This window comes from Chroicocephalus ridibundus, chromosome 4 (assembly GCF_963924245.1).
Source record: "Chroicocephalus ridibundus chromosome 4, bChrRid1.1, whole genome shotgun sequence".
Taxonomy (NCBI): domain Eukaryota; kingdom Metazoa; phylum Chordata; class Aves; order Charadriiformes; family Laridae; genus Chroicocephalus; species Chroicocephalus ridibundus.
Window position 1 is genome coordinate 52,784,729 of NC_086287.1, and position 15,113 is coordinate 52,799,841.

At 42.9% G+C, this 15,113-nt stretch overlaps 1 protein-coding gene across 11 annotated transcripts in view; it reads left to right on the top strand.

Annotated features, from left to right (window-relative positions):
* KTN1 (kinectin 1) overlaps window positions 1–15,113 on the top strand; it is a 77,235-nt gene that overhangs the window by 37,353 nt on the left and 24,769 nt on the right. For 5 of the 11 annotated variants that reach the window (XM_063332385.1, XM_063332389.1, XM_063332390.1 and 2 more), the window contains exons 9-24: window positions 1,457–1,589; window positions 2,624–2,711; window positions 3,012–3,178; window positions 3,820–3,888; window positions 5,734–5,771; window positions 6,376–6,466; window positions 6,776–6,844; window positions 7,575–7,612; window positions 7,730–7,820; window positions 10,167–10,235; window positions 11,586–11,620; window positions 11,759–11,849; window positions 12,773–12,841; window positions 13,727–13,764; window positions 14,456–14,546; window positions 14,709–14,777. In XM_063332385.1, coding sequence (XP_063188455.1) covers window positions 1,457–1,589; window positions 2,624–2,711; window positions 3,012–3,178; window positions 3,820–3,888; window positions 5,734–5,771; window positions 6,376–6,466; window positions 6,776–6,844; window positions 7,575–7,612; window positions 7,730–7,820; window positions 10,167–10,235; window positions 11,586–11,620; window positions 11,759–11,849; window positions 12,773–12,841; window positions 13,727–13,764; window positions 14,456–14,546; window positions 14,709–14,777 — 1,246 coding nt within the window. The remainder of the gene's footprint in view (window positions 1–1,456; window positions 1,590–2,623; window positions 2,712–3,011; window positions 3,179–3,819; window positions 3,889–5,733; window positions 5,772–6,375; window positions 6,467–6,775; window positions 6,845–7,574; window positions 7,613–7,729; window positions 7,821–10,166; window positions 10,236–11,585; window positions 11,621–11,758; window positions 11,850–12,772; window positions 12,842–13,726; window positions 13,765–14,455; window positions 14,547–14,708; window positions 14,778–15,113) is intronic. The other 6 variants (XM_063332387.1, XM_063332393.1, XM_063332395.1 and 3 more) reach the window with 2 other exon arrangements.

Consider the following 15,113-nt stretch of genomic DNA (forward strand, 5'->3'; position numbering starts at 1 on the left):
TTACAGTAGGAACATGGTTATTTTGGGCTGGGGAGGCAGCTATTTGTATTTGCATCGAGTCAAGGCTTTCAAAACAGATTACTGTCTTCTATCAGTTTGAAGCCTGAGCTTTTAAGAGTGTGGGTGCTGAGGCTCGAATGGAAAAGTGCAGAAGTGCTCAGCCACAGTTGGTGTTTTTGGCAGGGTATGTATCCATTCCCCTGGGGCTTTAGGAGAGGCGCTGATACTGGCCTCTTGGGAGAACAACAGCTCTGAACTTATAAATCAGTCTTGCAATAAGAAAAAAAAAATCTCAGCACCCTGCAGTTAATGGTACTGCTAGGGTGGCACTTGGATTTATCTGCTGGTGTCGCAAATATTTGGAGAAACAAAAAGGCATCTCAAGGTTTTTGTCTTTTGTGAGTTATGACTTGAGCTGCCCCTGAGCTGGCAGAGAGGGTTGTATTTATTGTGGTGAAAGCTGAGTGCCCCAGTAAGGTGCGGAGTCAGATGAGTAAATTGCTGACAGCGAGCTTCAGCCTATAGAAAGCAAAACTGGCACTTTATACGCCCTCAGATATTTGATTTGTTACTGTTGGGGACTAGAACATTAAAACCATTGTCAGGAGTTAAAAAGGGTTCCATATCTTGCTTTTCTGGCTATGCTGTTCTTGCAGAGATGCTGCTTCTGTGTGGGGTGGTCTGTTAACAGCTTCTGCGCGGCCAAGCACAGCTCAGCGGAGGTGCCTTCTGCTCACATACGTATATTGCACATATATAGGCAGGTCACTATATTGAGCACTAGAAGAAGGGAACGGGTACTCTGATTTTAGGGGTGCCCTCTTTGTAGCAATAACTCATTGTTATCTCTCAGTTACCTTGAAAAATCCTTCATTCGGGCAAACTTAAAGATAAAAATAAAATGCTTTTTGTTCAGTTAGAGACAAAAGGGAGCCTTTTAGAATTCTTCCCTTGAGCTCTACAAATGCATCTTCTCTCCCTAAGTGAGAGAGCGCATCAGATACCTTCATAAGTTAATAGATAAGGCCAGGAGGCAATGTATAGTCCAAAGAGATGTGTGCAGTTAGTAGTCCAGGAGGAATAAGCTTGAGTAAGTTTGAGATCAATAATCCTTTATGGGAAGAGGAAAGGAATGTGAATTTCCATGTGAGACCTTTCCTTATGCTCAGCCTCTTTTGTTTATATAAGCCTGTCCAAATTACGCCCATCGGCTTGCAAACGTTTTAAAGGAACTGATGCTTGTGGCTTATTGCTGACCTTTTGTTTCTGACTCAGGGGGTTGTATTGCTGTGCTGATGGCCAAGAGTACCTGACCCTCATCCCTTTCCTAGGATGAAGCAGTGGGGTGGGGGGGAAAAACCCTGCCCAAGTATAGGACTTGATGTTGATATTTGAGTAGCTGTTTTTATGGCCTGTGCTTCTTGTAAGAAAAGCTGTGAAAATGTTTTATTTTTAGGCAGTCGGCTGAGCTGAACAAGCTGCGCCAGGATTACGCCAGGCTGATGAATGAGCTGGGAGAGAAGAGCAATAAGCTGCAGCAAGAGGAGCTCCAGAAGAAGAACGCAGAGCAGGCGGTTGCACAGCTAAAGGTGACTTGGGTTTTTTGTGCCTCTCAAGTTGCGCTCGAGGCTTTGTCTGAGCCAAGTTCTGAATCAGGCGGGATGTGAGGGGTGCGAGAATTGCTGTAGCTGTTTCCCTGGCCACTAAATCTCTCTGCCATCTTTGTATGTGCAAGTATCTATTTTCAGATAGGCTGAGCCAGCCTATGGGATTATTTAATGTTTTTATGCAATACTCTGGGTTTTGAGTGATTACAAACCTCCCTGTGAAGTGAAACTTACCTTTCCAGGTAAATATCTTTAAAAAGCCTAACTGGGGGTGTTGAACTCAGCTTTCTATGGGTGTAAAATTCCAGCAAGATTTGGTACTTTGGAGTAGTTCATCCAGATGGCATTGTCCTTGCATGGTTTTTATTTATTTGAAACTACATGCTTTTGCTTAAATGTATATTTAAATTTTTAAATATACTTTTTTAAGTGCTAAGATGTAAATGGACTGGCGTCTGGATGCATTTGTCTCCTCTTCTTTGGAAGAAAAGGACTTTTGTATTAATTATTTTTTTTCAGAAGGCAAACCTAGTTGTTTTGAGTGAGTAAGCCAATCCAGAGCTCATTACTTTTTTCATATTTGCAATTAAGTCTTAGTTACCAGAAGTTGTCCCTGCCTCTAGCCCTTGCAGGTGGAGAGTTGGTATCTAGAGTTGAGACATGTTTTAATTACTAGATGCAGATTCATGTGATGCATGGCTAGTCTGGCTTCTGGTGTTAACTCTGAGCTTACAGGGCAAAGATGCTACACTTCCATATTACAGAAACCATCCTGTTAAGAGCCTATAATAAAATCCTGTTCACAATTTGCCTTTCAAATGAATAGGCTAAACTACTCTGGGAGAAGGATTACAGGGCACTCTGTCTCTCTGATGTGCCCTAATGGAAACAAGAAACAATTCTACTTCATTGCCATATGTTTTGGGAATAGCACCAAAGAGAGAGGCACTCTGCATGTTTCAAAAAATAAATTAAAGGTTAGACTTCTTTTCATCAACTCTTTCTTCAATGTGAAGGTCCAGCAGCAGGATGCAGAGAGAAGATGGGAAGAAATCCAGGCTTATCTCAGGAAAAGAACAGCAGAACATGAAGCAGCACAGCAAGGCACGTATCACAGAATTCCCTAATAACACTTACTGCAGTGATTTGGCTGTTGCCATTTGTAAAAAAGGGGCATTTTGGAGTAAATGGCTTAAATAAAGCTCAGGTGAAGTCAGTATTGCTTCGGCATCCCGGGGAAATAGTGTGTTGCGATACCAGTGAGTTTGAATGCTGATGAGGGAGCTGAACCTTGGCTTGATGGAATGAGGCTTCTAATCAGCCTCCCTGTTTACACTGAAAGTTATTTCCCCCCAAAGTTAAATATTTTACTTCTGAATTAAAATCCTGATGTTTCTGCTACAGATGTGCAGAATAAGCTTGTGGCCAAAGACAATGAAATCCAGAGCTTGCACAGTAAACTTACTGATACGATGGTGTCAAAACAGCAGCTGGAGCAGAGGATGCTGCAGTTAATGGAGGCTGAGCAAAAGAGAGCTACTGCGGAGGACTCCATGCAAATGCAGGTGCAGGTAATATTGCTCAAGTATCTTAAGGGTTTGTATTTTCCCTCCCACTTTGTGCCTATGGAAATGCAGGAGTAGCCTTGAAATCTGGCTTTAGTAAAGCTTTCCCACTGAATAAAGAATGAGTAAACTGTGTGCCAGTCTATATCATCACTTATGGATTGAGACCGTGCGTGTGGTGCTGTGAGGAGGTCTGGGGCTATCTCGGACCTGAGAAACGCTCTGGGAAAGTCAGGAAAATGTGCTGACCCAGGCAATTTCCCAAACTGTGAAGTGATGCTATGGTCTGGGGAACACCCTGGAAGAGCAGCCATGTACTTTTGATGTTTGAGCTCTTCTGGAGTGATCTCTCTTCTCCTGGCATCAGGTGGTGACAGGCAGCGTGGACAGTGCTCTTGAGGGCTTCAGGGAAACCAAATGATGTGTGGTGGGGCAGGGAGTATTTTTCTCTTGATACAGAACAGGTTCTTATGCTTCCACTCAAATGGGTTGATCTTAGTGGGGAGAAAAATAGCATTTTTTGCAAGTGTCTGACATATAAATCCTGAACTGTTCTTACTAACGTAATCATGGCTAAGAGCTAATCCTAGGAAAAGTTGTCTAGCTGCAGATCTCAGCCTGCTTTTCTTTCTGTGCTCTCTTACAAGGAGCTGATAGAGCAGAATGATGCTTTGAATGCTCAGCTTCAGAAGTTTCATTCACAAATGGCAGCCCAGGTACAGCATGTTCTCAGACTTTCTTTTGTAGCCTTGGATTGTGAAGTTTCATTAAAAATCAGATTTTTTTTTTTTTTTTGTAGCTGGGTATGATATATGTAATGCTGAAAGCAAAGACTTGTTAGCATCCTCTTGTCTAATGTTTCTCAAACTGGTTTAAAACTTAAGCTTCTGCTGTTCTTTTGGGGGAAAAAAGTCCAATTATTTCCTCCTGTAGCAGCTGTTGTTTATAACCAAAGGATAGAATACCTTTTTGAATGTTTGTTTTCTGTAGCTTTGCATGTGTACAATTCTGTCTTGTGGTTCTTGGGTCTTTGCAGTCCTCCTGTGAACCTCCTGATCGTACTTTTCCCTTGTGCATTGAGTTGAGAAACACTGTCTTATGGTAGCTCCCATATAAAGCTGCTTGTTCATTCCAGTGGTGATTTCTGTGCAGAAAGAAGAAAAACCCAAAACCCAACCAAACAAAACGCCAAACCTGCACAGTGCCTTTCCCAATTCTTTTAATATCTGAAATTTTAATTTGACTAGTTTCTTTGAGAAATGATTTCTGTTGTCAACACTACATAAAACCTCAAAGTTGCTGAAGTTGCCTCCCTGTAGAGCTAGGTCACAGAAATGGGCTCAGCAAGGCCCTAACTTCCATGGGCACAAGTGGAGATTGTTCCTTTGCTGTGTTTTTTAGTCATGGATGTGCTTGATGTGGTTTGATTAAGTTCAACGTCAGACTGAAAATGTGTCATTGGGCTTTGCTTGAAGAGCTTGGTGTTTTAACCCTTTGTGTGGGGAGAGCAGCGAAGAGGGAGACACTCTGGATTTACAGCATCTTCATGACCTGCTCCTTCCATCCCAGTCCTTTAAAAGGGCTTTGAAAATAAATCCCTAGGGAGACTTTACTTTTTTGGTCTGAGTTACACAAGGAGGCTGTTTAAAGGAGGGTTGGGCTTTCCGCATGTAGCCCCACCAGCCATGAAAATGCAGAACCCTTTTTCCACCATGGAAATTGTGTGTGAAAACAACACTTTGGGGAGGTGAGCTTGGACTGGATACTGCTCTGGACATCAGGGTTGATGAAACTGTTTTGGTTATTAAGGAGACCCTCTGGGACTGGAACTGTTTGTTCCCTTTGATTATTTTTTTTTCTCTCTGATGCTGTTCTCTATGGTATGACCTGGATAAGGCAGTACAGGAATTGCTGTAGGGTCCTATGGGCACAAGCTCTGTGAGATCCAGGATTTTGGGGGAGGTTAAGGCCGGATAAGGAGAACCATGTATCTGAAGCACAAGTGAACATGGAAGTTCTGCCACAGCTGCTACCAAACTGAATGTGGAAGAGTCTGCAGAGGTCCCTTAATAACCGGTGTGATGGGTGTCTCCTGCCCCGTTGTGGGTGGCCACATAGGAACAGGCTTTTTCCAGGAGCGGGGGAACCCGCTTGCTGGTTTTATGCAGCTGTTTCTGTTCCTAACCCAAGTCCTGATGCACTGTGCAAGGTTTTCTTTTCTAAATTCTTTGAGTGGTTTGTCAGCAGAATGTCCCGTAAAGCACTTAATCCTTGGGAAACAAGTGCTGGTGATCCCCATGGCTTGTTTGAATCTGGTAAAGGGCAAATAAGATGGTTCATTTTTTCCCTTCGTATTGCTTTAGGACAAAGCAGAAGGGACATTAGTATGTGCTGGTATTCCTTCAACATTCCTTAGCCAGGAAATAGTTGGAATTGTCCTGTGCCAGTTTAAAATAACTAGACAAATCTTACAAATGCTATTCCTGGCTCACTGTAGATGATGATTCTTTGACTTGCTTTACTTTCAGCTATTTATATATATTTTTTTTTTCCTTTTGCAGACCTCAGCTTCAGTGCTGGCAGAAGAACTACACAAAGTGTGAGTGTTCATTTTCCTTTGGTATTTCAGAGGTGTTACTGGCTTTTAATGCTTGCTGTCTTTCCTCCACGCACGTGCAACGCGTATGGGAGGGACTGGTGAAAGATGTTGCTGTCTGTGCTTTTAACTTCTCACGAGACTGACTTAAGAGCTCGGAAACTGCTTCCTGCGGATTTCCCTTCCGTGTCTGGCCTCAGGTTTGGAGTCCATTGTACGTGGCTCTCTGCTACACAGAAAGCAACATCTCCTCTCTTATTTACCGCTGCCTGTGTGCAGGGTTCAGTGCAGCGTGCAGGAATGTGCGTGACCATGAGAACCGTTAGTATTTGGGCTGTATGGCTGTGCCAGGAGATTTCTCCCTTTGGGAGATGGGGTAGTTGTTGTGTTGAGTCAGAGCTAGAGAATGTCCTATATGTTTTTGGCAAGCAAACAGCATGTAAAATGGATGGAAAAGCTTTTCCACCCAAAGCGTGTTGTCAGCAGGATTCAGAATAGGAGCTGTATTAAGGGCCAGCATGTATCTTGTATTTAGCCTGATGCTTAGTGTACCGCTTGCATCCAAGACCTTTTAGTACTGATATCTCATCATTTCTCATCTGTGCAGGATTGCGGAAAAGGACAAACAGATAAAGCAGATGGAGGACTCATTAGGCAATGAACATGCCAACTTAACCAGCAAGGAGGAAGAGCTCAAGGTATAATAAAAGCATGTGTAAATGCCAGCTTGTACAGGGAGGGGCTCATTGGCTGCACGTACGAAATGAAGCCCACAAGGTGGCTGCCTTTAGATCTAGAACCACCTCCTTTGGCTACAAGTCTCCTGATTTTGTTCTTCCTGGGCAAAGCCAGTGCTTGATGCTGGGCAGCCGTTGATAAGAAACTTTTAGTTTTTTTCCTTGCTGTAACCTCTAGACTCCTTCAAAAAGTGACCTGAAGTACTTTGCACTGAAGAGTGAACTTACCAATGCAAAGTGCAAATGTATTTCTCTTTCCCCTTCCTTCAGGTCTTACAGAATATGAACCTATCACTGAAATCAGAAGTACAGAAGTTACAGGCTCTGACAAATGAACAGGTAAAATAAATGTCCATTTAATATTTAAATATACTCTCTTCCTTCTACCTATTTTGGCATAAATGCAAATGCAGATCTGTTGGTTTGAGCTGTGCTTAAGCATGTTAAAGGTGTGAGATTAGAGAATCAGGCTAATACGTGATTCCCTAGCGTTCTTATAGCTGGTGGTGGACTTACTGATTACCCTCCCTTCTCCACCAGTGAAATCTGTTTCCTACTTAGATATCCAAGCAATTTGCTTGCTAGCTTTAGATTTGCAGGCGTGCCGAGTGCAGGACACTTCACAGGAGTGAACACAACTGTGCCTGAATATGCAGTCATGGCACTTGCGTACAAGGGTCATAGGAATCCCTCTAAAAAATCCAAAAGCACACAAAAACCCCCACCTCACCATAATCATCTTTTTAGAACCAAACAAAGTTCTGCCCTTCTGTTACTGCGATGTGGTTTGTTCATTATAGAGGTGGAAATGAAGTGTTTAACTAGAGATAAGCCTGCTTGTCAAAGCAATCTCTTGGAGAGCTTCTTCCCTTTGCGTAATTGCATGCTTGCCTGGTATATATTGGTGTTTTAGAAGTGCACGAAGACAAGCTTACCCCTTTCACTCTTGCTGGTGAGTCATGTGCTGAGAGGCCAAATGACTTGTTCTAGCTTTTTAATATCGTGGAATGAAAGGTTGATTGAATCATGTGATGTATCCTAAGTCTGTGTTAATCCTCTTTATATCTAGGCTGCTGCTGCACATGAGCTGGAAAGGATGCAGAAAAGGTAAATAGCTCTGGGATGTGATAAACAATATTTGTCAGTTTCTTATGTTCTTTTGAATAGATGCTTTTTGTAAGACTTGGGTGAGGAAACATGTTTAACTGTTCTTCTGTATCTCAGCATTCACATCAAAGATGACAAGATAAGAGCTCTTGAAGATCAGCTTCGAGAAGAGCTTGCTCAGATTTCAAACACAAAAGAAGAATTCAAGGTAAGATACAGAATAGCTATCCTTGTGCTTATTTACAGGAAGTTTTCCAGGCTTTGGAGGTTGTGGAGCAGTTTATGCAATTGAATGTTGATTTGTAAAATAGAACTGATTTTTGGGTGTTAAGGTAAATTGCAGTATTCTGTTTGCAAGGCAAAAGCAACGTGGGATGTCACAGTAGTAGCAACAGACTTGCAGCAAAGTAAGAGATGGGGTAACACAAGTTACGTGTGGTGTCTGCAGTTTTGAAGAGTGAGGTCTTTCAAATCTGGAAGAGGAGGTGTTTCAGTAAAAGCAATTGAGGTTTCCCTGCATTCTGCCTTCTGATATGACTTCCAAGGCGTTGGTGTGAGTCTTTGTTGCTTGGGTTATTGTGCTGTCAGGTCTTTTTTTTTTTTTTTTTTTTTTTTTTCCCTCCCTGTCAAGGTAGATGTAAAAATGCTTATTTTTCTCCTGCTGTCTTCCAAATTGTTTCTTGTAAGGCTGCAGCTAAATTGCTGGAGCTTTTTGTTCTGACATCTGGGGCCTGCACAGCAAAGCTGGTACTTGTTTCTAGATGGAGTATGCAGAGAGCAGCTTAACTCCTCCTTGCCCTCTGCCACCTTGGGCTTTTTTTTTTTTCTGAACTTCACCTGTTAGAAATAGACCTGTTGCTCCAGAAAGGTGGTGACTCCATCTTTTTAACCCCTTTAAAGCCCCTGTTGGGTATTGTGGTTCTTCTGATGCTTTTGGTGGAAGGTCACTCACTCTGAATCTCATCATGTCAAGGTGGTAGGTTTGCTAGCGAGGAACTGAGAGGGTGGGTATGGGGGAGGCAGTGTGCTTTTGTAGGGGAAGCCATGCCTCAGGAGTCTTCTGGAGCTCTTTGAAGGTGTTAGCAAGCAGGTGGTAAACTTAGATCAGATATTAAAGTGGCACTTTCAAAGAGACTTTGATGAGAATCCCTTGCAAGGCTCTGTAGTTTCTCTTAAGCTGTCAGAGAACAAGAGGGAAGAAGTTTGCTCAATTAATAGAATAGGAAACAGAGTACAGCTTTAGTGGATTTTCATAATAAAGCTATCAACTGACTTTTCAGTGAAGCATGCGCTGGGTAATGGGTGCATAAGCAGTCTGGAGAGCAGAGTGGGAAGAAGTGGTAGGCTTGAGTAAGTTGGCAGCTTTTAGTGATGCTCTCAGGGCTTTCTGGGTGGTGAAACACTTTAAAATGGGAGATGAAGTGGTGAAAATGAGTACAAGGAAGAATAATCTGAACTTCCTTTAGAGTGATGGTTTCTGTAGCAACTGTTACGCAGGAAAAAGGCCTTGGAGGTGTTGTGGATGGTTATGTGCTGAAATCAACTCAGTGGCAAAAATCATCTGGAGGCAATCCTGGCAGTTCTTGGAAGGTGAACAGGGAACTGAACACAGACTGTCATCATCATGGTACTGTGGAAATCCATAGCCTGCTCTCAGCATGAATATTGTGTGCCCTTCTAGTCTCTTTTTCCTCCTGTCTTTGATCCCAAATGTAAGCCAGACCAGCTCTGTACTAAATGCTTCCACCTGAGGAAGTGCTCCTTTTTTTCCCATGCACATGAAAAAGAGAACAGGCAGGTTCAGAACAGAGTAATTCTTTTAATTCTTACCGTTGCTGTCCCTTCCTGCTTGTGTCGTCCCTGGAAAGCTTTGGCTCTGAAGCATAGATCACGTGTCGTGCTCTTTACTTTTGTAAAGCACCTAGCAAGTCTTTAAAAAGACTTTGTAAAACAAAAAAGCAGTAATAGAGGAGGATTTAAAAATATATATGAGAAATACAGACAGGTGGCCTTTCTGTTAAGGGCTGCTGTGGACTGCTGGAGGGAAGGCAAGGTCTGCAGTATGGCTGTTTGTCTTCCTGATTCGCCTCTTTCCAGCCTGCAGTTGGACCAAAGTGTGGGAGCTGTGCCAGCCCATCTCCCGCTTCCTTGCTGCGCATCCTCAGCATTAAGGCAGCTGAAGAGAATGGGAGAGGTGATCCTAGACCATTTGCTTCACCAGATGAGTGTTTTGTAAGAGGCAGCTATCAAATCTTGACATGATGCCGATACTGTTTTAGGAGGAAAATGTAGTTTCTCTTGCCTCTCACACTTGGTCTGATCCTCTGCCAGGGAATAAAGATGGTAACAGCTGAATTTCTCATGGGAACATAAGGACTAAAGTATTAATCTAGAAAAGCAAGGAAGAAGGGGAAAGGATTCTTTGTAGTCTTGTAGCTTCCAAAGAACTCTCTGTAATGACTTCTGTGCTGTTTAATTACTCACTGCCAAAATGAAAATGCTGTAGTTCGGGTTTGCCGTTCTGAACTGATACAGCATTTAAATTTCCTTACAGGTTCTCAAGGATCAAAACGCAACTCTGCAAGCTGAAGTTCAGAAGCTGCAGACTCTCCTGTCTGAGCAGGTATAGCCAGTGTTCACTGAGGTTGTATCAAACATCTTCTGTTCTTTTTAACTTAAGTATTTTTTTTTTTAAGCTGGCCCTAGGCTGAGCTGGTTGGTGTCAAAACCTGTTGCTTTTTGGGTATTTACTGTTCCACGGAGTGTTGAAGGCTGTCTTCTAGACCTAGTCAAGAGTGTCCAAACAAAATGTTGGGTTTCCCCACCCCCACCCACCAAAGAATGCCAGCTTAACACAAGCAAAGACTTATTTCTGTAACTCCTTCCAGTTTTAATGGCAATTTTGGGGAATAAAAAAATCGAATGAGCAACTGGCCCTTGCAGGGGAGAGGGCTCTTACTGGGCTTTGGGGAGACCAGAGTAAGATCTTTACCTTGCCTGTTTTATTCCATCCTGGAATGAATCCTCAAACCAGTAGTAACCAAAAAACAGACCCATGGAATGGGAAAACTATTTACAACATGATGTTTTTTTGTCCCTCCTCTTTGGTGTTTTTGCCCATGGCACCCCTGCTGCCACCAGTCTGACTGGTACTCATGCAGGATGCTGCAGGTTCAAAGCTCTTCTGTCGCTCGGCCCCATCTCCTTTGTGAGTGTTGCCTGGGAGAGCTCTTGTGAACACCCCTGACTTTGTACTATTGTGGAATGAGAAAACTTCCTGAAACACTGGAAAAAGACTTGCAGTACAGGAAACTTATTTCCTTTTCTGCACTGGTGTCTGCTAGCCAGCAGCTCCCTGTCTGGAGCAGCTCCCTTTCTTCTGGCGGAGAACCAGATTTGCAGCCTTATTCCCCTGGGTCTGGCTGATTTGCTGTCCTCTTGGAAATAGTGGGGCTGATTTTTTTTTTTTTTTTTTTTTCCTTGGTAGCTGGCTTATGTTCCTCGTGTGGTCTCTCGTAGTGTGGTGTTGTGGAGAAATAATAAATGTTCTACTGAGTGAGCCTCAGGTGGAGCTTGTGGTTTCAATAAATGCTCGAAAGAGGCAGATTTTTCAGGTACTGAGCTGGCTGCTAGGGATTAGATGCTGCATAGGGCTCGGCATGCTTAACACTCCTTAGGTTCACTGGGATTCTGTGTCCCGCAGCATCTTGTCGACAGAACTCCTGTAGTCCATCAGTGTAAAATCATCAAGGCGTTTGGGCTGGATCTGTACCTCCCCTGAAAGGGTGACATCTTTTCAGCATTGGTATTAATCATGCACCATGAGAACATTCTGCCCCTATTTTCTTTTCCCTTCCGGATTAGTGTGGTAACTAAGGTTCTGCTTAAGTTGATGCACTCCAGTTATTTATGTTTTTAAAATCCCAAATCATTATTGATCAAATTAATGATTACCCTATTGTGTTTTTCATAGGCAAACAAAGACTTGTTAGAACAGATGGAGAGAAGGTGAGAAACTTTTTTCTTTTGAATCAGAGGCTAAAAAAAAAAATAATCCGGTTTTGTTGGCAGCATGGTTATTGTTGGTAGCTACTAAACTGCCTTCAAAAGTTAACTCTGTTTTTCCTAATACTTTTGATTTCTCAGCATGAGAGAGAGGGATGATAAAATCAAGACCGTTGAAGAGCTGCTTGAGGCAGGACTCATACAGGTGGCTAATAAAGAGGAGGAACTGAAGGTAAAACCTCTCATACGATCTTTTTATGGGGAAGTAGGGATTAAGTGCTCTTGAGCAAAGTGTATGTTTGAGTGCTTATAGTGCAGTCTGAGATCATTCCCGTTGAATAGGAAAAGCATCTCGTGGAGACAAGGTTAAAACCTTCTTGGTGAGATGGGCTAAGCATGAGCATTGATGGTGTGCAGTAAGTGCTTCTCTCTGCTTAGTCTAGAGCAGATTTTGCTAGGATGTTTGTCTGGTGTCTTGGAATAAAGTGAATACGTCTCCAGAGCTGTATGTTTCGCCCAATCTGCAACAAATCTGTCTTTAGGAACGGGTGTTTTTACAAAACTTGGCAGTATGGGGCTCTTGCATCTTTTCGCTTAGTTGGTAATCCGAAGGGTTAAATGGATTATAAACCAGTGACACTTCTGGGGCGATGCTAAAGGCGTTTTCTTCCTGTCCTGTTTGTTAAGGAGCTAATGATGAGAAATCTGGAAAGCCAGTAAAAAAAATCCCTGTCTGTTTTCAACTGGATTTTGCTGGAAAGCTGTGTCCTGTCTACCTGAGCATAGCCAAGATACTGCTCACTTTCTTAGTGTCCCTAAATTCCAGGTGTATCACCGTGACCACTGTACCGGGGAGGGCTGGCACGCTAGCAAACTGTCAGGTTACTAAACAGCCAAAGATGTGAGCACATCTTTGTTTCCCTGGATTCTAGCTTCCTATAGATTGCAGTCCACTCTGAGTTGTCCGCAATGAATAATTAGTCCATTGAATACTTTGGCTCCAGCTGCTGCAGAGGGGGGGGTCTCTTTCAGGCTTTCGAAGTCTTTCATTTGTTCTAAAAAAAAAAAAAAAAAAAAAAAAAGACTTTGCCGTCAAGCTTAACACTTTTTCCCCAGCAAATGAGTCTTTCATTATCTGTGTGTCTGCTTTCAAAGGCACTGCGAACGGAAAACTCATCCTTGAGAAAAGAACTTCAAAGTCTGCAAATTCAGCAATCGGAGCAGGTAGTACTTTTCATCTAAAACTTCTATTACACGTAAACTAAATCTAAAATAATCTTGCTGTGGTTGCAAAAGTCAAGGGAAAAAGGTGAAGATGTCTTTGAAGCCCGTTGGCAAAGCATCCTGTTTTCTTCCAGCGTTGGTCTGGAAGCTGATACGTCTGTGAAAGACCTCCTTTGCATAAGTGTCAGAAACGTGGCAGATATAAAGGTTCCAATTCAGTGGCGGTTCTGGGTTGGTTTAAGTTTGCCACGTACTGAAATGGCTGTGGGTTGCTTTTTTGTCAGAAGCCAAGTGCAGCAAGCATGGTTGGTAGGCAGCTGACAAAGCATCAGCTTCGTTATGCATATTTGAGCTTTCTAATGTTAATCCACGCTTACCCAAGTGTGATTTAGCCCCCTTCTGTTTATGTCTGTGTTCAGTGGCACTGTCACAGTATTATCATTTTTGATGTGCACTCAGTGCCATTGGGAAGTGCCTCTCCTTGACACCCAGCTCTGCTCAGACAGCTCAGGAGAGCACTTAATTTCTAGAAAATCCTTTATGGGAGAGGAGAAGCGGAATAACTGTGGCGGGGGGTACGGTAGTGACAGTACAAAAGGTTAACTGATCGGACACTGGTCCAGAACCTCGGCCTCTCCCGGTAAGGATGGAGTGGGCCTGCTTTTGTTTTCCTGGAACTTGCAGCAGACTTGGTATTATTGGTTTGCCAGGAATTGGAGAGCAACGGCTAATTTTATCAGTAGCAGCCAGATAGATAAAATCATTAGGCTGCTTCATAGTTTATCCAGTGCCAGAGGGGTGAAGCTCCCTATTCCTTACCCCTCAACTCTTCCGATTGTTTTGCTCTCTTCTGTTTTTCTAAGCTGCAGCTCTGTTTCCGAACAGGTTTCCTTCCAATCCCTGGTGGAAGAACTCCAGAAAGTGTAAGTTACTGCACAGTTTTCATTTCTGATTGTTACTTCTGTCTGTCCTTATTCCATGACTACAAGTGTTTTGCTTCCTTGAAGTGATTTGCTTTTAACTGGGTGAAGTGTGTGTGTGTGTGGCAGGAAGCATTAGCACTTTGGAAACACGTCACGTCAGATCAATACCTTCTGAAAATCCAGTTGCTTCTCTGCTAAGCAATTAAATTTATAAGCCTAACTTTGACTAGACGAGGAATTGCACTGAATTGTCAGGTAATTATTCTTTAGTAGGAGCTCTAAAAGGAGTGCGCTTGTTTGCTCTGTGTGTGGTGTCTGTTTGAAGTTGATAATACTTTGCTGGAACGTCCAGGGAAGGCTGAAGTTGTGTCGTGTCATTTTGGGGACTATTGATACCTTAATTTGCATTTTTAGACAGTAATTGTATCTATTTGGCATAACCAGTGAACTACTGGTTATATAAAGCCAGCTTGTTCTGCGCTATTCCCAGTCTTTTTCCTCCTGTTTCTTTCTTCTCCTTGTTGTATCTGGATTTGGGATTGCAGTGAGAGATGGCACCTGCAGTAGTGGGAGGTCCCATTGGGGATTCCAGAGGCTGGAATGTGATGTGATAGCAGAACCAAAGCTTGTGTATTTGCTCAACTGGCGCATTTGTTCAGCCAGCTAATGTTGTTCCTCTCCTCTTTTTAAGGATCCATGAGAAGGATGGAAAAATAAAATCAGTGGAAGAACTCCTACAAGCTGAAATCCTTAAAGTAGCGAGCAAGGAGAAGACTGTCCAGGTATGTGTCTCTGCAATACCTACCTTCTTCTCTGTGTCGATGCCACTGACTACCATTTATTCGTTACTGCATGGCGTTCTATAGTGATGAACTTGTAGCATCCATTTTTGTGGCGTTTTTGTGTTTCCATTGTCCAATCCTGTCTGTTTTGTCATTGAAAAGGCTTTGACACAGGAAATAGAGGCTCTGAAAGAAGAAGTAGGAAATTCCCAGCTTGAGATGGAAAAACAGGTAAAATACCTTAGTCCCAGAAGCGTGAAACAGCCTTGCCTTGGATGCGCTGCTCACTCATTTCTGTTGTAGTGTGTGTTCCTTTCACTGGTGAATGTCATTGGGTAAGGGAACTTTTTAATGGTGGAGCTTACACTATTCTTGGCTATAAAGCCGTAAATACGTAGTATAACTACTGCTGTCCTTCAGAAACCACATTCCTCTGGATGCCCTAGCTTTTTGGACTCTTAGTATGAAATTTGGCGAGAATTGCTGTAACTTAAAGCATTGTAGCATTAGCTCTGGCTGGGCACATTGCATGCTGTCCCTGTAGTAAGCATGAAACCCTAGGACGTT